The following is a 23197-nucleotide window of genomic DNA, read 5'->3' as shown; positions in this document are numbered from 1 at the left end:
ATAAACATACAAATAAATATAATTATAAATATAAATATGAATATGAATATAAAGATGATTGTAAATGTAAGTATGAGCGTTACCTTGGTCCTGCAGCTTGGCCAGTTCCTCACTGAGAGAGTCGTGACTCTCCTCCAGCATCCTCTTCTTGTGTTCCACGGTCTGCATGTACTCACTCAGGGAGCGGATCTTGGCTTCGTGCTGCAACCACAGTCCTGGCCTTTAAACTCTGACCTTTGACCTGCCATGGTCCTGTCTCACCTGAGAGATGAGCAGGTGGCAGGAGGACAACTCCCGTCCTGTCTCCTCCATCTTGCGGTGACACTCCAGCTGCATGTTCTCCAGCTGCCGACACCTCTTCACCATGCTCTTCACCTCCGACTTGATCTTGCTGATGTACAGGCGGGCCACCGTGAACTCCTCCTCGATGGCCCCGCTGATCTCCACCGGCTGCCACACATCAATCAATCATTAATCAATCAACTGTGAACTCCTCCTTCATGGCCCCGCTGATCACCAGAGGCTGCCACACATCAATCAATCATTAATCAATCAACTGTGAACTCCTCCTCCATAGCCCAGCTGATCTCCAGCGGCTGCCACACATCAATCAATCATTAATCAATCAACTGTGAACTCCTCCTCCATGGCCCCGCTGATCTGCACCGGCTGCAACACATCAATCAATCATTAATCAATCAACTGTGAACTGCTCCTCGATGGCCCCGCTGATCTCCACCGGCTACAACACATTAATCAATCATTAATCAATCAACTTTGAACTCCTCCTCGATGGCCCCGCTGATCTCCACCGGCTCTCACACATCAATCAATCAATAATGAATCATAAATAAATCATTAATCAATCAGTAATGAATCATAAATCAATCATTAATCAATCATTAATGAATCATAAATCAATCATAAATCAATCATTAATCAATCATTAATCAATCAACTATGAACTCCTCCTCAATGGCCCCGCTGATCTCCAACGGCTGCCACACATCAATCATTCATAAATCAATCATTAATCAATCATAAATCAATCATTAATCAATCATTAATGAATCATGAATCAATCATTAATCAATAATTAACTAATCATAAATCAATCATAAATCAATCATTAATTCATCATTAATCAATCAACTGATAACTCCTCCTCGATGGCCCCGCTGTTCTCCACCGGCTGCCACACATCAATCATAAATCAATCAAATATTAGTATGTATAAATACTAATATCAATAATACTAATATGTATATGTATGTACAAAAACTAGTATGTATAAATAATACGGTGTATAAATAATAATATGTATAAATATTACTATATATAAATAATAAGGTGTATAAATAGTAATATCTATAAATACTAGTATGTATAAATAATAAGGTGTATAAATAGTAATATGTATAAATACTACTATGTACAAATACTAGTATGTATAAATAATACGGTGTATAAATAGTAATATGTATAAATACTACTATGTATAAAAACTAATATGTATAAATATAGTATGTATAAATAATAATATTAATGATACTACTATGTATAAGCGCTAGTCTGTATAAATACTAATAATTATAAACATTAATATTAGTACAAATAAATAATAATGTGTGTAAATAATAGTATTTATGTAATAATATGTATAAATAAAATATGTACAAATACTAGTATGTATAAATACTAGTACGTATAAATAATACAGTGTATAAATAATAAAATTTATGATACTAATATGTATAAATACAAGTATTTAAAAATGGTAGTATGTATAAATACTAAAATGTATAAATAGTAATATGTATAAATAATAATATGTATAAATACTAGTATTTATAAATACTAAAATATATAAATAGTAATATGTATAAATACTAATATGTATAAATACTAGTATTTATAAATACTGGAATGTTTGAATACTAAAATGTTTAAATAGTAATATGTATAAATACTAGTATATATAAATACTAGTATGTATAAATACTAATATGTATAAATACTAGTATGTATATATACTGGTATGTATAAATACTCAAATGTTTAAATAGTAATATGTATAAATACTAGTATGCATACATACTAGTATGTATAAATACTAATATTTATAAATACTAGTATGAATAAATAGTAATATGTATAAATACTAGTGTGTATAAATACTAGTATGTATAAGTAGTAATATGTATAAAAAGTAGTGTTTATAGCTAGTAGTATGTACAACTAATAGTGTGTATAACTATTAATATGTCTTACTAGTAGTGTGTAAAACTAGTAGTGTGTAAAACTAGTAGTATGTACAACTAGTAATGTGTATAACTAGTAATATTTATAGCTAGTAGTATGTACCACTAGTAGTGTGTATAACTAGTAATATGTATAACTAGTAATATGTATAACTAGTAGTGTGTAAAACTAGTAGTATGTAAAACTTGTCTAGTAGTATGTACAACTAGTAGTGTGTACAATTAGTAATATGTATAACTAGTAGTGTGTATAGCTAGTAGTATGTACAACTAATAGTATGTATAACTAGCAATATGTATAATTAGTAGTTTGTATAACTAGTAGTATGTACAACTAATAGTATGTATAACTAGTAATAGGTATAACTAGTTGTGTGTATAACTAGTAGTGGTAATAACTAGTAGTATGTATAAGGTTTGATGCAGCGACTCACCAGTTTGAGTTCTCCGTTGCCGACGATGGAACTGAACTCACTGAGGTCTCTCATCAGACCATTGAGGACGTCTGCGATGCGTTTCCTCTGCTGACCACTCACTTCCTGCATGCGAGATAGCTCCGCCTCCAGCTCCAGCAGACTGGCCTGGTGTGCACATGAACACATGAACAACAATCCATATACATTGTAATACCACACACGCACACACACAAATATATATATGTATATATATATATATATATATATATATATATATATACACACACACACATATATAATTGTGGGGGGCGTGGCCTGCGGAGAAGCGGGGCGTGTCAGGACCGGCTTCGAGGCAGGTGCGTAGATGACACAGCTGTGAGTGTTTGTCTGATCACCTGCAAGGCAGTGGTCGGGAAGGAGAAAGGTTGTTGTTGTTGGGGATGGCGGTTGGTGACACACATGAGTAAGAGCGAGAGCAAAAACAAGACAGACGACACTCTGGGAAAACCACTTATGTGCTCGAGCGAGAAGAAGAAGAGAGACACAACCCAATGGCTGAAAAGCAATAAAAGGTACAGTTATTGAAAAATAAATCCTTGTATCACACCATGCACGCTGCTGTCATGTCGTTTGCTGGTGATCCGAAGAACCCTGAAGCAAGAGGCTTCCACAATAATATATACATATTAAGTATACATGAAAATGAACAACATTCCATAAATATTTTAATACCATGTGATGTACACACACATATACAGTGGTGGTCAAAAGTGTACATACACTTGTAAAGAACATGTGATGGCTGTCTTGAGTTTCCAATCATTTCTACAACTCTTATTTTTTTGTGCTTGACAGTAGGAATGGTGTTCCTCGGATTAACGGCCTCACCTTTTCTCCTCCAAACATATTGCTGGGTATTGCAGCCAAACAGTTTCTATTTTGTTTCATCTGACCACAGAACTTTCCTCCAGAAGGTCTTATCTTTGTCCATGTGATGTCAGATGAAACAAAAATTGAGCTGTTTGGTCACAATACCCAGCAATATGTTTGGAGGAGAAAAGGTGAGGCCTTTAATCCCAGGAACACCACCCTACCGTCAAGCATGGTGGTGGTAGTATTATGCTCTGGGCCTCTCTTGCTGCCAATGGAACTGGTGCTTTAAATGGGACATTGAAAAAGGAGGATTACCTCCAAATTCTTCAGGACAAGCTAAAATTATCAGCCCGGAGGTTGGGTCTTGGGCGCAGTTGGGTGTTCCAACAGGACAATGACCGCAAACACACGTCAAAAGTGGTCAAAGAATGGCTAAATCGGGCTAGAATGCAGGTTTTAGAATGGCCTTCCCAAAGTCCTGACTTAAACGTGTGGACAATGCTGAAGAAACAAGTCCATGTCAGAAAAGCAACACATTTAGCTTAACTGCACCAATTTTGTCAAGAGGAGTGGTCAAAAATTCAAGCAGAAGCTTGTGGATGGCTACCAAAAGCGCCTTATTGCAGTGAAACTTGCCAAGGGACATGTAAGCAAATATTAACATTGCTGTATGTATACTTTTGACCTAGCAGATTTGCTCACATTTTCAGTAGACCCATAATAAATTCATAAAAGAAGCAAACTTCATGAATGTTTTCTGTGACCAACAAGTATGTGCTCTAATCACTATCAAAAAAAAAAAAGAGCTGTAGAAATGATTGGAAACTCAAGACAGCCATGACATTATGTTCTTTACAAGTGTATGTAAACTTTTGCACTTTTGACCACCACTGTATGTATATATATATATATATATATATATATATATATATATATATATATATATATATATACATACATGTGTGTGTGTGTGCGTATATATATATATATATATATATATATATATATATATATATATACATATATACTGTATATATATATACACATATATAATATATACATATTAAGTATTTATTATATATATATATATATAGAGAGAGAGAGAGAGAGAGAGAGAGAGATACTAATAAGAAGAAGAAGTAGTACCATTTTGTGTGCCAGCTGGTCAGCCAGCAGTTGGTTCTGCAGACCTTTGTCCTCCACCTCCTGACTCTTCTGGTCGTAGTTGATGGCCAACTCCTCCAGGGCCTGCAGGACCTCCTTCACCTCTGCTTTGGCACACTCACTCTCCACCTGCAGACGACCCAGCTCCGCCTGCACCTTGTCTCCGTCACCCCGCGAGGATGCCAGCAGCTGTGTGGCACACGCACAGGTAAGTGTGTGTGTGTGTGTGTGTGTGAGTGTGAGTGTGTGTGTGTGTGTGTGTTGTGTTGTGACCTCATCCTGGTCCAACATCTGCTGCTTGAGTTTCTCCACCAGCTGACACTGCAGATTTATTTCATCATCCTGAAACACCCACAAGTATTTATAATACTTCTATTTGTACTTCATCTACTTCTATTTGTACTTCATCTACGACTTTTATTTTGAAGTGGGGCAAAAGCAGTTCCTGCCCACCTTGTCGTCCAGCTGCTTGTACAGTTTGCGTATCTCCTCCTCGTACTTGTGGCGCTCCTCCTCAGAGATGCGGACCACGATGGAGGAGGTGTCGTTGTCCAGGACGGGTCGCTGCGTCTCCTCCGTGGTCTCGTAGCGAGTGACGTTCTCCGGCTGCGTGCGCTCTGTCTCCGGCACGTTCTCGCCGTTCCTCCAGCGGTTGAGCTCGGCCTCCAGCTTCTGGATGCTTTCCTTCATGGTCTTGTTCTTCTCCTTCTCCTTCTCGTACTTCCTCTTCCACTGCTCGGCCGTCAGCTCCAGGTTGATGGAGGCCGTGTTCCGGATGGTCTTGGCCCTGCGGACACGGTGTCGTTAGGTACGGCCAAGCACGGACATATATTTAAAGACCGAGGGAGAAGGACGGCGTGGGTGTGTGAAGCAGAGGTGTGGACTCGAGTCACATGACTTGGACTCGAGTCAGACTCGAGTCATGAATTTGATGACTTTAGACTCGACTTGACAAAATGTAAAGAGACTTGCAACTCGACTTAGACTTTAACATCAATGACTTGTGACTTCACTTGGACTTGAGCCTTTTGACTTGACATGACTTGACATGACTTGACATGACTTGCTACTTTCCCCAAAATCCAAAGCTTAAAAAGTTATTTGGGAGTGCTCCGTATCTTTCATTTTCTTCGTCTGTGTCTCTCCGCGTGTTGTTCCTGTCAGCTGGTGTGCTGTCAGTACAACAGCCAATCAAATTAGATCTACGTTGTTTTCATCACGCAGCATTCATCCAATCAAATTGCAGTACAACCAATGAAGAAGAGTTGTCCAACAACGTGCCAGTGATAAACACTTATGCCAAAGTTGGTTTTGTTCGGGTATAAAAACTACGACTTGGTCAACAAAAAACGAATTGCCGTATGCAAATCACGCAGTTCGAATATTACAGACGGAGACGCAACAACGTTCAACATTTGAAGTTGCACAAAGAAGGGTAAGTTTTGAATGTAAGATAACGTTTATTGGCTAAGTAACGTGACTTTTATTTGCTGTGTAGTTAAATCAGTGAGGCTGCAAACTCACTGCTAACGTTATAACCATAGACATCTTATAAGTAGACGCAGCATGGAGCGCTACTGCCTACTGGCGCAGACGAGGCGCGGGGCCGCCATCTTGGAGTGGTGATCCGCTCCACTCAGTGCAATTCATTTGGCAGGAGCAATGAACTGTCAGCGCATTTAATTTATCTTACCTCACTGAATACCACTGATTTTCACCCCCTTTTTTGTCATACGTGTAGCTATGATAACAGACACATGTTTTGGCGTGTTTTATTATTCATAGTTTGCTTAACAGTAATATAATATTCTTATACGCTATAAGTGACCAGACGTCCGAGATCAAAACTGGGAATATAATCCCAGAGAAGGGGGGAAAAACGGTAAACTATTTTTAAATTGAAGAAACAATATGATTAGGTTATATATACATGCGTATATCCTACATAAACAATGTATGAATACATTAGATATCTATATATCTTAGGGACCTATAGACTGTATCTCTGTTGCTTCAGCAGCAGAGAGTTTATTCTGTCTTGACACTTTGTATTGATATTTTCTATTACATTCTTCCCTTAAATGATAATGTTTGCAGTGATTGTTTTATATGTATTATTTTATGTAAGTCGCTTTGGATAAAAGCGTCTGCCAAATACTTAAACATAAATAAACACCTGAAAGTCTTCATATCAGCTAAAACCACCAATCTGTTTCACTGGATTCAGAATAAAACCAGATTCTGTTTTACCCAACAATGTTAGTATTTGAATATTGTTACTTGAAGACTTATTCCTGGTTACAATTATACTGTTAAGAAAGTATTGTCTTATACTTTGCCTAAAATGAGAATGCATCATAATCAGTGGCGGCTGGTGAATTTTGTTTTAGGTGGGGCTGAAAGTTTGTAAACCAAACCCCTGTAGGGGCGTCATCCTCCCCCAGAAGATTTATTTGTGATTTTCACATACAAATATTGAAGATCTTTGATCCTTCTCAACTCTGTGGTAATATTATTTTCATAAGATACAACCAATAGTACGTTAATGTTAAATCTTACTTGTGAAAAGTAATCCCCCGATTCCTATTTTCAACAGTCCGCTCATTTGAGCAGGAAAACGCTGAACACCAGCCCGTCATCTTTGTTTTCTACCTGTCAACTGTCAGTTTAGGCTGCTCGCCGGCTCCTCATCACCACTTCAAGATGGCGGCCAAATTGCTCACGTCACAGCAACCTGCGTCTACTTATAAGATGTCTATGGTTACAACGTCATTGCAAACACGGCAATCTGTTGCGTCCACTGCAGTTTGCTACCTTATTCATACTTTTTGTCAAGTGATTTTTTTTAAAGCAGGGTTGCATGAGGTACCTATACATAATGTTACGTTAGTCAATGTATCACACACAGTAACGTAACGTTAGTCAATGTATCACACACAGTAACATTACGTTAGTCAATGTATCACACACAGTAACGTAACGTTAGTCAATGTATCACACACAGTAACGTAAAGTTAGACGGTGGTCAGCAGCACCGCGTATTTTAGCCACCTACAAAAAGACAAACAGTCAAATAAAGGTCAGTTAAAATGTATACTATATTAAGAATATGTGTACATATTGCATAGGGTCCTGACATCTAAAAAGTACAACTCTGTTCATTGTTATGTTCATGTATTTGTTATGTTTTTCATGTGTACGCACACATAAACACACATACAGTATGAGATGAGATCAATGAGATAAGGTAAGAACAGGATAGAAACTGCTGTGGAACTAGTTACAATGCAATATGTCATTGAAATACAATGTTAACACTTTTGTGCAAATAAGTACAGTTGCACTTGTTTTTTTCAAATGTGTTTATTCTGTAAAGGAATGAGTTACATGTTTAAAATGACTGGTTAATAGTGCTATTTTGAAGTGCAATGTCAGCACTATGTTTTTCCCTGCAATTTCAAATGCACTTGTTTTAATAAATAAATACAGCGTTTTAAAAGCATACACAATCTGTGTAAATATATTAGTCTGTGGTTAAACGACTTGAAAGGACTCGAAACTCAAAATGCAGGACTTGGGACTTGACTTGAGACTTTCCAGTCTTGACTTTGGACTTGACTCGGACTTGCCCTGTCTTGACTCGGGACTTGACTCGGACTTGAGGGCAAAGACTTGAGACTTATTTGTGACTTGCAAAGCAATGACTTGCTCCCACCTCTGGTGTGAAGTATCGAGGATGACGTTTAACTAAGACTGAATTATTGATCAGGTCCTGCAGGATCCCTGTGGAGGACCTCGCCAAACAACCAGTTCTTATGGACCGATGTGTCATCTCAGTTCTATAGGTTCTTGGTACTGCAGTTGACTTTACCACCACCACGTAAAGGTATGTTAATGTGAGAAACTAAGGGTTCCCTCAGCCTCGGTCTTAGGCCATTGCTAACTTTTGGTGTTATGTAACCGTGCACATGGACTCACAGGGATCTGTGTACATGGAATGGAAGAGAATGAGTTGCATCCGGTCTGAGGCTGTAGCTGCTCCGTAAGCCTTCACACTGCGGTGGTTAGGGTCTGTGTGCGTATCTGTGCCATAGTCCATGGGTGCGTGTTTTGTCTATGAGCCTGGAGGTCACTCCACTCAGGGTTCACGGAACAGTCGGCCTCCCAAGTGTCTTTGAAGAAGGACCAGGGATTTTTCAGGGTGTGCTTCGATTTTTGGTGTGTTTACGGCACGTTCTTGCCGGGGTCCCCAGGGGTTGGGGTCTGTGTGCGTATTTGTGCTGTAGTCCATGGGTGCGTGTTTTGTCTATAAGCCTGGAGGTCTCCCCACCCAGCGTTCACAGAACAGAGTCAACAGCCCAAGGGTCTTTGAAGAAGGGGGCAGGTATTTTTAGGGTTGTTTACAGTTTGGCCTTGCCAGGGCCGTTTGCAACTGCCTGGTTGATCCTGACTTCTCCTTTCTGTCTCCCGAGACGTTCTTAGGCCGGCTGGAGGCATGGCTTCGGGACTCACCTGAGGCTGATTGCCTAATCAGCCTCTTAAGCTGAAGGGCTTGCAACCGTTTTTTTCTTCCGTGTCATCCACTGGACTCGCAGACTACACCTTCCTGTAGCGGTTTATGGACATCAGCTTCACTGGCTCCCGTTTCGACCTCTCTTCACTTCAGCGTCTCACTTGTCTTGGTGCAGTCTCACTTCGCCTCCAGCAGGACCTCTCCATTTTGGTTACTTTTGTCCTTTTGGTGTTTCTTAGTTTTATGGTACTTACAGCTCTCTTAGTTCACTTCCAGACAAACTTTTTGCTCCTTAAGACTTTGTAAAATACGCTCTCAGCCCTCCGCCTCGGCATCTGGGGTTCACATGTTTACCAGAACCTAAGGGTTGTTTTGGTTAGTGCGACCAAACATATTCCAATTCTTCGCCCCCGACATTCACAGAACAGTCACTCCACGAGCCGAGCACATAAGAGCAGGCTGCAGACAACCAGCACCTTTTTCTTGAGCATGCTGCAACCCGGAAACGGCTCTCTTCCAGGAAAAACACCAGAGACTGAGAGACCACCCCAACTGCTGCCAGGACGACTGAATGGCAGAAGCGATGAAGCAGCCTCGGCAGCCAGACGACTCATTGGAGGGAGAGAGACATCAACCCTGATTCCTTGCTACCGGCCATAATCAACCTTGGGCCGTATGGACGCCTGGGCGTCAGAAAAGGGACGACACAAGGCGTCTATGAAGAGGTTGAAGCTAGCAACATCAGACTTGTGTAGAGCTACAGACCATGAAACACCTCATGAGTTGCAGCCAGGCCCCACGGTCTACTGGAGATGACCCAGCTGAACCAAGCACAGTTGCGCTCGCCTGCGCCAACCAGACTTGATATGAAGCTGGCCGGACACGATGAAGAAGAATGGTTTGTCTGTTTTAATTGTCGATTCTGGCTCTCAAGTTGATCATAATTTCGCCTTGCTGAGATGTTATCCAATTTGTGATTCAATTCAGAGGGCACCAAAGTCTGAGTGCACAGCTCTGCCCATCCCTTCCACCGCAACGGGCAGCCTTGGGGCTCCTAAATTTGTAGACAAACTCAATGCAATCAGCAGAAGACCTGTTAGCACAGTTCCAAATAAGTAGATATTGTAGGTGTTTCCGTTGAAGACTTTGATGATCGATAGATCAATCAATAAAGTACTATATATCTATCTATCATCAAAGTCTTCAACGGAAAAACCTGCCAAGCAAACGACTCGCAACTTCCCCAAGAGTCCACCCTGAACCCAGCGGCAAATGTCCCGTCAGGAAAGGAAGGTTCCTGAGCTTCTCGTTGAGAAAATCTTGTCAGCTGAGTTGCGGGACCAGTTTATTTGTTCCATGTTTTAGATTATAGAGAAGAGTGCAAAAGGAGAAGCTCTTAGAAAGTTGAGACCAGAGGAGACAAGCAGAAGAAATAGGACAGGGAGGGGAACTGTCTCCACTTTCGTTTGGAGCCAGAAGACTATCTCCTTGTATACTGTACCATGGACCACTTTACTAAGCTATGTCATCCCACCTGATGGTCATACTATAGTACCTGCCCACAGTGTGTACCAGAACTCAAGAACGTACAGCCTGACACAAGCAGGAAAACATGTTATTTGTACTACAGTAGATACTACAGTCTCATTAGGCAAACATGGTGAAAACATGCTATTTGTACTACAGTAGATACTACAGTCTCATTAAGGTAAACGTGGTGAAAACATGTTATTTGTACTACAGTAGATACTACAGTCTCATTATGCAAATATGGTGAAAACATGTTATTTGTACTACAGTAGATACTACAGTCTTATTAGACAAACATGTTATTTGTACTACAGTAGATACTACAGTCTCATTAGGCAAACATGGTGAAAACATGTTATTTGTACTACAGTAGATACTACATTCTCATTAGGCAAACGTGGTGAAAACATTTTATTTGTACTATAGTAGATACTACAGTCTCATTAGGCAAACGTAGTGAAAACATGTTATTTGTACTATAGTAGATACTACAGTCTCATTAGGCAAACGTGGTGAAAACATGTTATTTGTACTACAGTAGATACCACATTCTCATTAGGCAAACGAGGTGAAAACATGTTATTTGTACTACAGTAGATACTACAGTCTCATTAGGCAAACGAGATGAAAACATGTTATTTGTACTACAGTAAATACTACAGTCTCATTAGGCAAACATGGTGAAAACATGTTATTTGTACTACAATAGATACTACAGTCTCATTAGGCAAACGAGGTGAAAACATGTTATTTGTACTACAGTAGATACTACAGTCTCATTAGGCAAACGTGGTGAAAACATGTTATTTGTACTACAGTAGATACTACAGTCTCATTAGGCAAACGAGGTGAAAACATGTTATTTGTACTACAGTAAATACTACAGTCTCATTAGGCAAACGTGGTGAAAACATGTTATTTGTACTACAGTAGATACTACAGTCTCATTATGCAAATATGGTGAAAACATGTTATTTGTACTACAGTAGATACTACAGTCTCATTAGACAAACATGTTATTTGTACTACAGTAGCTACTGCAGTCTCATTAGGCAAACATGGTGAAAACATGTTATTTGTACTACAGTAGATACTACATTCTCATTAGGCAAACGTGGTGAAAACATGTTATTTGTACTATAGTAGATACTACAGTCTCATTAGGCAAACGAGGTGAAAACATGTTATTTGTACTACAGTAGATACTACAGTCTCATTAGGCAAACGTGGTGAAAACATGTTATTTGTACTACAGTAGATACTACAGTCTCATTATGCAAATATGGTGAAAACATGTTATTTGTACTACAGTAGATACTAGTCTCATTAAGGCAAACGTGGTGAAAACATGTTATTTGTACTACAGTAGATACTACAGTCTCATTATGCAAATATGGTGAAAACATGTTATCTGTCCTACAATAGATACTACAGTCTCATTAGACAAACATGTTATTTGTACTACAGTAGATACTACAGTCTCATTAGGCAAACATGGTGAAAACATGTTATTTGTACTACAGTAGATCCTACATTCTCATTAGGCAAACGTGGTGAAAACATGTTATTTGTACTATAGTAGATACTACAGTCTCATTAGGCAAACATGGTGAAAACATGTTATTTGTACTATAGTAGATACTACAGTCTCGTTAGGTAAACATGGTGAAAACATGTTATTTGTACTACAGTAGATACTACAGTCTCATTAGGCAAACGAGGTGAAAACATGTTATTTGTACTACAGTAGATACTACAGTCTCATTAGGCAAACATGGTGAAAACATGTTATTTGTACTATAGTAGATACTACAGTCTCGTTAGGCAAACATGTTATTTGTACTATAGTAGATACTACAGTCTCATTAGATAAACATGTTATTTGTACTATAGTAGAAACTACAGTCTCGTTGGGCAAACATGGTGAAAACATGTTATTTGTACTATAGTACATACTACAGTCTCATTAGATAAACATGTTATTTGTACTATAGTAGAAACTACAGTCTCATTAGGCAAACATGGTGAAAACATGTTATTTGTACTATAGTAGATACTACAGTCTCATTAGGCAAACATGGTGAGCTGTACTGCTGGACTAGACAGAAGTTTACCGTTGACCAAACATGAGCGTGGACTTGGTCTCTGCATCATTGTAGCTGGAGGGCGAGCAGCAGATGAACATGGTGGTGCGACAGTTCCCGCCCAGCGAGTCCTGCAGGATGCGAGTCATCTTGCTGTCACGATACGGCACGTGGCTTTTCTGCATGACGATACAGGAGGAAAGGTGACGCCCAGAGGATATCGCCACAAAGGAAGAGGGTTAGAGACTCACGGTGCCCTCAGCCAGGGCTGAGATGACGTTTCCTAACGCTGAAAGAGACTTGTTGATGTTCTTGGCCTCGTCCAGGACGGCTCCTGCTGCCCCCGTCTTACTCACCTGGGAACCAAAGAACATGATATCATACTCAATCTACTTCTAGTCTGCCCCCGTCTTACTCACCTGGGTACCAAAGAACATGATATCATACTCAATCTACTTCTAGTCTGCCCCCATCTTACTCACCTGGGTACCAAAGAACATGATATCATACTCAATCTACTTCTAGTCTGCCCCCATCTTACTCACCTGGGGACCAAAGAACATGATATCATACTCAATCTACTTCTAGTCTGCCCCCATCTTACTCACCTGGGTACCAAAGAACATGATATCATACTCAATCTACTTCTAGTCTGCCCCCGTCTTACTCACCTGGGTACCAAAGAACATGATATCATACTCAATCTACTTCTAGTCTGCCCCCATCTTACTCACCTGGGGACCAAAGAACATGATATCATACTCAATCTACATCTAGTCTGCCCCAGTCCAGATGATTGGAGCTTGGACAATGTCCGGCACAAGCAGTCCTGCAGTCTTTACTTGTGTGTGATATCATGTGCGAAACAAGTAATCCTGCAGTCTTTACTTGTGTGTGATATCATGTGCGAAACAAGTAATCCTGCAGTCTTTACTTGTGTGTGATATCATGTGCGAAACAAGTAATCCTGCAGTCTTTACTTGTGTGTGATATCATGTGCGATACAAGTAATCCTGCAGTCTTTACTTGTGTGTGATATCATGTGCAATACAAGCAGTCCTGCAGTCTTTACTTGCGTGTGATATTATGTGCGATACAAGCTGTCCTGCAGTGTTCTCTTGTGTGTGATATCATGTGCGATACAAGCTGTCCTGCAGTCTTTACTTGTGTGTGATATCATGTGTGATACAAGCAGTCCTGCAGTCTTTACTTGTGTGTGATATCATGTCCGATACCAGCAGTCCTGCAGTGTTTACTTGTGTGTGATATCATGTGCGATACAAGCTGTCCTGCAGTCTTTACTTGTGTGTGATATCATGTGCAATACAAGCAGTCCTGCAGACTTTACTTGTGTGTGATATCATGTCCAATACAAGCAGTCCTGCAGTGTTTACTTGTGTGTGACATCACGTGCGATACAAGCAGTCCTGCAGTCTTTACTTGTGTGTGCTATCATGTGCGACACAAGCAGTTCTGCAGTCTTTACTTGTGTGTGATATCATGTGCGATACAAGCAGTCCTGCAGTCTTTACTTGTGTGTGATATCATAGGTAATACAAGTAGTCCTGCAGAGTGTTTACATGTGTGTGATATCATGTGCGATACACGCAGTCCTGCAAAGTGTTTACTTGTGTGTGATATCATGTGCGATACAAACAGTCCTGCAGCGTGTTTACTTGTGTGTGATATCATGTGCGATACAAACAGTCCTGCAGCGTGTTTACTTGTGTGTGATATCATGTCCAATACAAGCAGTCCTGCAGTCTTTACTTGTGTGTGATATCATGTGCGATACAAGCAGCTCTACAGTCTTTACTTGTGTGTGATATCATGTGCGATACAAGAAGTCCTGCAGTCTTTACTTGTGTGTGATATCATGTGCAATACAAGCAGTCCTGCAGTCTTTACTTGTGTGTGATAACATGTGCGATACGAGCAGTTCTGCAGTCTTTACTTGTGTGTGATATCATGTGTGATACAAGCAGTCCTGCAGTCTTTACTTGTGTGTGATATCATGTGCGATACAAGCAGTTCTGCAGTCTTTACTTGTGTGTGATATCATGTGCGATACAAGCAGTCCTGCAGTCTTTACTTGTGTGTGATATCATGTGCGAAACAAGTAATCCTGCAGTCTTTACTTGTGTGTGATATCATGTGCGAAACAAGTAATCCTGCAGTCTTTACTTGTGTGTGATATCATGTGCGATACAAGTAATCCTGCAGTCTTTACTTGTGTGTGATATCATGTGCAATACAAGCAGTCCTGCAGTCTTTACTTGCGTGTGATATTATGTGCGATACAAGCTGTCCTGCAGTGTTCTCTTGTGTGTGATATCATGTGCGATACAAGCTGTCCTGCAGTCTTTACTTGTGTGTGATATCATGTGTGATACAAGCAGTCCTGCAGTCTTTACTTGTGTGTGATATCATGTCCGATACCAGCAGTCCTGCAGTGTTTACTTGTGTGTGATATCATGTGCGATACAAGCTGTCCTGCAGTCTTTACTTGTGTGTGATATCATGTGCAATACAAGCAGTCCTGCAGACTTTACTTGTGTGTGATATCATGTGCGAAACAAGTAATCCTGCAGTCTTTACTTGTGTGTGATATCATGTGCGAAACAAGTAATCCTGCAGTCTTTACTTGTGTGTGATATCATGTGCGAAACAAGTAATCCTGCAGTCTTTACTTGTGTGTGATATCATGTGCGATACAAGTAATCCTGCAGTCTTTACTTGTGTGTGATATCATGTGCAATACAAGCAGTCCTGCAGTCTTTACTTGCGTGTGATATTATGTGCGATACAAGCTGTCCTGCAGTGTTCTCTTGTGTGTGATATCATGTGCGATACAAGCTGTCCTGCAGTCTTTACTTGTGTGTGATATCATGTGTGATACAAGCAGTCCTGCAGTCTTTACTTGTGTGTGATATCATGTCCGATACCAGCAGTCCTGCAGTGTTTACTTGTGTGTGATATCATGTGCGATACAAGCTGTCCTGCAGTCTTTACTTGTGTGTGATATCATGTGCAATACAAGCAGTCCTGCAGACTTTACTTGTGTGTGATATCATGTCCAATACAAGCAGTCCTGCAGTCTTTACTTGTGTGTGATATCATGTGCGAAACAAGTAATCCTGCAGTCTTTACTTGTGTGTGATATCATGTGCGAAACAAGTAATCCTGCAGTCTTTACTTGTGTGTGATATCATGTGCGAAACAAGTAATCCTGCAGTCTTTACTTGTGTGTGATATCATGTGCGATACAAGTAATCCTGCAGTCTTTACTTGTGTGTGATATCATGTGCAATACAAGCAGTCCTGCAGTCTTTACTTGCGTGTGATATTATGTGCGATACAAGCTGTCCTGCAGTGTTCTCTTGTGTGTGATATCATGTGCGATACAAGCTGTCCTGCAGTCTTTACTTGTGTGTGATATCATGTGTGATACAAGCAGTCCTGCAGTCTTTACTTGTGTGTGATATCATGTCCGATACCAGCAGTCCTGCAGTGTTTACTTGTGTGTGATATCATGTGCGATACAAGCTGTCCTGCAGTCTTTACTTGTGTGTGATATCATGTGCAATACAAGCAGTCCTGCAGACTTTACTTGTGTGTGATATCATGTCCAATACAAGCAGTCCTGCAGTGTTTACTTGTGTGTGACATCACGTGCGATACAAGCAGTCCTGCAGTCTTTACTTGTGTGTGCTATCATGTGCGACACAAGCAGTTCTGCAGTCTTTACTTGTGTGTGATATCATGTGCGATACAAGCAGTCCTGCAGTCTTTACTTGTGTGTGATATCATAGGTAATACAAGTAGTCCTGCAGAGTGTTTACATGTGTGTGATATCATGTGCGATACACGCAGTCCTGCAAAGTGTTTACTTGTGTGTGATATCATGTGCGATACAAACAGTCCTGCAGCGTGTTTACTTGTGTGTGATATCATGTGCGATACAAACAGTCCTGCAGCGTGTTTACTTGTGTGTGATATCATGTCCAATACAAGCAGTCCTGCAGTCTTTACTTGTGTGTGATATCATGTGCGATACAAGCAGCTCTACAGTCTTTACTTGTGTGTGATATCATGTGCGATACAAGAAGTACTGCAGTCTTTACTTGTGTGTGATATCATGTGCAATACAAGCAGTCCTGCAGTCTTTACTTGTGTGTGATAACATGTGCGATACGAGCAGTTCTGCAGTCTTTACTTGTGTGTGATATCATGTGTGATACAAGCAGTCCTGCAGTCTTTACTTGTGTGTGATATCATGTGCGATACAAGCAGTTCTGCAGTCTTTACTTGTGTGTGATATCATGTGCGATACAAGCAGTCCTGCAGTCTTTACTTGTGTGTGATATCATGTGCGAAACAAGTAATCCTGCAGTCTTTACTTGTGTGTGATATCATGTGCGAAACAAGTAATCCTGCAGTCTTTACTTGTGTGTGATATCATGTGCGATACAAGTAATCCTGCAGTCTTTACTTGTGTGTGATATCATGTGCAATACAAGCAGTCCTGCAGTCTTTACTTGCGTGTGATATTATGTGCGATACAAGCTGTCCTGCAGTGTTCTCTTGTGTGTGATATCATGTGCGATACAAGCTGTCCTGCAGTCTTTACTTGTGTGTGATATCATGTGTGATACAAGCAGTCCTGCAGTCTTTACTTGTGTGTGATATCATGTCCGATACCAGCAGTCCTGCAGTGTTTACTTGTGTGTGATATCATGTGCGATACAAGCTGTCCTGCAGTCTTTACTTGTGTGTGATATCATGTGCAATACAAGCAGTCCTGCAGACTTTACTTGTGTGTGATATCATGTCCAATACAAGCAGTCCTGCAGTGTTTACTTGTGTGTGACATCACGTGCGATACAAGCAGTCCTGCAGTCTTTACTTGTGTGTGCTATCATGTGCGACACAAGCAGTTCTGCAGTCTTTACTTGTGTGTGATATCATGTGCGATACAAGCAGTCCTGCAGTCTTTACTTGTGTGTGATATCATAGGTAATACAAGTAGTCCTGCAGAGTGTTTACATGTGTGTGATATCATGTGCGATACACGCAGTCCTGCAAAGTGTTTACTTGTGTGTGATATCATGTGCGATACAAACAGTCCTGCAGCGTGTTTACTTGTGTGTGATATCATGTGCGATACAAACAGTCCTGCAGCGTGTTTACTTGTGTGTGATATCATGTCCAATACAAGCAGTCCTGCAGTCTTTACTTGTGTGTGATATCATGTGCGATACAAGCAGCTCTACAGTCTTTACTTGTGTGTGATATCATGTGCGATACAAGAAGTCCTGCAGTCTTTACTTGTGTGTGATATCATGTGCAATACAAGCAGTCCTGCAGTCTTTACTTGTGTGTGATAACATGTGCGATACGAGCAGTTCTGCAGTCTTTACTTGTGTGTGATATCATGTGTGATACAAGCAGTCCTGCAGTCTTTACTTGTGTGTGATATCATGTGCGATACAAGCAGTTCTGCAGTCTTTACTTGTGTGTGATATCATGTGTGATACAAGCAGTCCTGCAGTCTTTACTTGTGTGTGATATCATGTGCGAAACAAGTAATCCTGCAGTCTTTACTTGTGTGTGATATCATGTGCGAAACAAGTAATCCTGCAGTCTTTACTTGTGTGTGATATCATGTGCGATACAAGTAATCCTGCAGTCTTTACTTGTGTGTGATATCATGTGCAATACAAGCAGTCCTGCAGTCTTTACTTGCGTGTGATATTATGTGCGATACAAGCTGTCCTGCAGTGTTCTCTTGTGTGTGATATCATGTGCGATACAAGCTGTCCTGCAGTCTTTACTTGTGTGTGATATCATGTGTGATACAAGCAGTCCTGCAGTCTTTACTTGTGTGTGATATCATGTCCGATACCAGCAGTCCTGCAGTGTTTACTTGTGTGTGATATCATGTGCGATACAAGCTGTCCTGCAGTCTTTACTTGTGTGTGATATCATGTGCAATACAAGCAGTCCTGCAGACTTTACTTGTGTGTGATATCATGTCCAATACAAGCAGTCCTGCAGTGTTTACTTGTGTGTGACATCACGTGCGATACAAGCAGTCCTGCAGTCTTTACTTGTGTGTGCTATCATGTGCGACACAAGCAGTTCTGCAGTCTTTACTTGTGTGTGATATCATGTGCGATACAAGCAGTCCTGCAGTCTTTACTTGTGTGTGATATCATAGGTAATACAAGTAGTCCTGCGTGCAGAGTGTTTACATGTGTGTGATATCATGTGCGATACACGCAGTCCTGCAAAGTGTTTACTTGTGTGTGATATCATGTGCGATACAAACAGTCCTGCAGCGTGTTTACTTGTGTGTGATATCATGTGCGATACAAACAGTCCTGCAGCGTGTTTACTTGTGTGTGATATCATGTCCAATACAAGCAGTCCTGCAGTCTTTACTTGTGTGTGATATCATGTGCGATACAAGCAGCTCTACAGTCTTTACTTGTGTGTGATATCATGTGCGATACAAGAAGTCCTGCAGTCTTTACTTGTGTGTGATATCATGTGCAATACAAGCAGTCCTGCAGTCTTTACTTGTGTGTGATAACATGTGCGATACGAGCAGTTCTGCAGTCTTTACTTGTGTGTGATATCATGTGTGATACAAGCAGTCCTGCAGTCTTTACTTGTGTGTGATATCATGTGCGATACAAGCAGTTCTGCAGTCTTTACTTGTGTGTGATATCATGTGTGATACAAGCAGTCCTGCAGTCTTTACTTGTGTGTGATATCATGTGCGAAACAAGTAATCCTGCAGTCTTTACTTGTGTGTGATATCATGAGCGAAACAAGTAATCCTGCAGTCTTTACTTGTGTGTGATATCATGTACGATACAAGTAGTCATGCAGTCTTTACTTGTGTGTGATATCATGTGCAATACAAGCAGTCCTGCAGTCTTTACTTGCGTGTGATATTATGTGCGATACAAGCTGTCCTGCAGTGTTCTCTTGTGTGTGATATCATGTGCGATACAAGCTGTCCTGCAGTCTTTACTTGTGTGTGATATCATGTGTGATACAAGCAGTCCTGCAGTCTTTACTTGTGTGTGATATCATGTCCGATACCAGCAGTCCTGCAGTGTTTACTTGTGTGTGATATCATGTGCGATACAAGCTGTCCTGCAGTCTTTACTTGTGTGTGATATCATGTGCAATACAAGCAGTCCTGCAGACTTTACTTGTGTGTGATATCATGTCCAATACAAGCAGTCCTGCAGTCTTTACTTGTGTGTGACATCATGTGCGATACAAGCAGCTCTACAGTCTTTACTTGTGTGTGATATCATGTGCGATACAAGAAGTCCTGCAGTCTTTACTTGTGTGATATCATGTGCAATACAAGCAGTCCTGCAGTCTTTACTTGTGTGTGATAACATGTGCGATACGAGCAGTTCTGGAGTCTTTACTTGTGTGTGATATCATGTGTGATACAAGCAGTTCTGCAGTCTTTACTTGTGTGTGATATCATGTGCCATACAAGCAGTCCTGCAGTGTTTACATGTGTGTGATATCATGTGCGATACAAGCAGTCCTGCAGTGTGTTTACATGTGTGTCTGATATCATGTGCGATACAAGCAGTCCTGCAAAGTGTTTACTTGTGTGTGATATCATGTGCAATACAAGCTGCCCTGCAGTCTTTACTTGTGTGATATAATGTGCGATACAAACAGTCCTGCAGCGTGTTTACTTGTGTGTGATATCATGTGCGGTACAAATAATCCTGCAGTCTTTACTTGTGTGTGATATCATGTGCAATACAAGCAGTCCTGCAGTCTTTGTGTGTGATAACATGTGCGATACGAGCAGTTCTGCAGTCTTTACTTGTGTGTGATATCAAGTGTGATACAAGCAGTCCTGCAGTCTTTACTTGTGTGTGATATCATGTGTGATACAAGCAGTTCTGCAGTCTTTACTTGTGTGTGATATCATGTGCCATACAAGCAGTCCTGCAGTGTTTACTTGTGTGGGATATCATGTGCGATACAAGCTGTCCTGCAGTGTTTACTTGTGTGTGATATCCTGTGCGATACAAGCTGTCCTGCAGTCTTTACTTGTGTGTGATATCATGTCCGAAACAAGCAGTCCTGCAGTCTTTACTTGTGTGTGATATCATGTGCGATACAAGCAGTCCTGCAGTCTGTACTTGTGTGTGATATCATAGGCAATACAAGTAGTCCTGCAGAGTGTTTACTTGTGTGTGATATCATGTGCGATACAAGCAGTCCTGCAAAGTGTTTACTTGTGTGTGATATCATGTCCGATACCAGCAGTGCTGCAGTCTTTACTTGTGTGTGATATAATGTGTGATACAAGCAGTCCTGCAGTCTTTACTTGTGTAATATCATGTGCGATACAAGCAGCCCTGCAGTCTTTACTTGTGTGTGATATCATGTGCGATACAAGCAGCTCTGCAGTCTTTACTTGTGTGTGATATCATGTGCAATACAAGCAGTCCTGCAGTCTTTACTTGTGTGTGATATGTGCGATACAAGCAGTTATGCAGTCTTTACTTGTGTGTGATATCATGTGTGATACAAGCAGTCCTGCAGTCTTTACTTGTGTGTGATATCATGTGCGATACAAGCAGTTCTGCAGTCTTTACTTGTGTGTGATATCATGTGCCATACAAGCAGTCCTGCAGAGTGTTTACATGTGTGTGTGATATCATATGCGATACAAGCAGTCCTGCAGAGTGTTTACATGTGTGTCTGATATCATGTGCGATACAAGCAGTCCTGCAAAGTGTTTACTTGTGTGTGACATCATGTGCAATACAAGCTGCCCTGCAGTCTTTACTTGTGTGATATCATGTGCGATACAAACAGTCCTGCAGCGTGTTTACTTGTGTGTGATATCATGTGCGATACCAGCAGTCATGCAGTCTTTACTTGTGTGTGATATCATGTGCGATACAAGCTGTACAGCAGTCTTTACTTGTGTGTGATATCATGTGCAATACAAGCAGTCCTGCAGTCTTTACTTGTGTGTGATGTCATGTGCGATACAAGCAGTCCTGCAGTCTTTACTTGTGTGTGATATCATGTGCGATACAAGCAGTCCTGCAGTCTTTACTTGTGTGTGATATAATGTGCGATACAAGCAGTCCTGCAGTCTTTACTTGTGTGTGATATCGTGTGCGATACCAGCAGTCCTTCAGCGTGTTTACTTGTGTGTGATATCATGTCCGATACAAGCTGCCCTGCAGTGTTTACTTGTGTGTTATATCATGTGCGATAAAAGCTGCCCTGCAGTCTTTACTTGTGTGTGATATCATGTGCGATACAAGCTGTCGTGCAGTATTTACTTGTGTGTGATATCATGTGTGATACAAGCAGTCCTGCAGTCTTTACTTGTGTGTGATATCATGTCCGATACCAGCAGTGCTGCAGTCTTTACTTGTGTGTGATATCATGTGTGATACAAGCAGTCCTGCAGTCTTTACTTGTGTGATATCATGTGCGATACAAGCAGCCCTGCAGTCTTTACTTGTGTGTGATATCATGTGCGATACCAGCAGTCCTGCAGTCTTTACTTGTGTGATACAAGCTGTCCTGCATTGTTTACATGTGTGTTATATTATGTGCGATACAAGCTGTCCTGCAGTGTGTTTACTTAAGTGTGATATCATGTATATTACACGCCGTCCTGCAGAGTGTTTACTTGTGTGTGATATCATGTGCGATACAAGCAGTCCTGCAGAGTGTTTACTTGTGTGTGATACCATCTACGATACAAGCAGTCCTACAGCGTGTTGACTTGTCTGTGATATTGTCTCTCATACAAAACAGTAGAGTAGAAGTAGGGTATAGTAAAGTAAAAGTAGAGTAGAGTAAAGTACAGTAGAGTAGGGTAGAAGTAGAGTAAAGTAGAATAGAGTACAAGTTGAGTAGAGTAGAAGTAGAGTAAAGTAGAATAGAGTAGAAGTTGAGTAGAGTAAAAGTAGAGTAAAGTACAGTAGAGTGGGTTAGAAGTAGAGTAAAGTAGAATAGTGTACACGTTGAATAGAGTAGAAGTAGAGTAGAGTAAAGTACAGTAGAATGGGGTAGAGTGAAGTAGATCAGAGTTGAGTACATGGTAGAGTATAGTACAATAGAGTAGAGAAGAGTAGAGTAGAGAGTATAGTAGGGTAGAGTACATGGTAGAGTACAGATTTAAGTGGAGCAGAGTAGAGTGAAGTAGAGTGTAGAGTAGAATAGAGAACAAATACAAGTAGGGTAAAGATTAGTGTAGAGTAAAGGTAGAGTAGAAAGTAGAGTAGAGTGAAAACTAGAGTAGAGTAAAGGGTAGAGTATAATTGAAGTCGAGTA

General features: G+C 40.6%; 1 protein-coding gene across 1 annotated transcript in view; it reads right to left on the bottom strand.

Moving 5' to 3' along the window:
• kif5aa (kinesin family member 5A, a) overlaps nt 1-23197 on the bottom strand; it is a 78533-nt gene that overhangs the window by 26652 nt on the left and 28684 nt on the right. Inside the window, exons 9-16 of the mRNA XM_072915909.1 lie at nt 13093-13197; nt 12872-13020; nt 5168-5501; nt 4988-5056; nt 4697-4903; nt 2696-2842; nt 262-450; nt 84-201 (exon numbers count right to left, since the gene is read on the bottom strand). Of these exons, the coding sequence (XP_072772010.1) occupies nt 84-201; nt 262-450; nt 2696-2842; nt 4697-4903; nt 4988-5056; nt 5168-5501; nt 12872-13020; nt 13093-13197 (1318 nt within the window). The remainder of the gene's footprint in view (nt 1-83; nt 202-261; nt 451-2695; nt 2843-4696; nt 4904-4987; nt 5057-5167; nt 5502-12871; nt 13021-13092; nt 13198-23197) is intronic.

The sequence above is a fragment of the Nerophis lumbriciformis genome, linkage group LG23 (assembly GCF_033978685.3).
Source record: "Nerophis lumbriciformis linkage group LG23, RoL_Nlum_v2.1, whole genome shotgun sequence".
NCBI lineage: Eukaryota > Metazoa > Chordata > Actinopteri > Syngnathiformes > Syngnathidae > Nerophis > Nerophis lumbriciformis.
The sequence above is the reverse complement of the archived record's forward strand: the minus strand, read 5'-3'. Positions and strand labels throughout refer to the sequence as shown.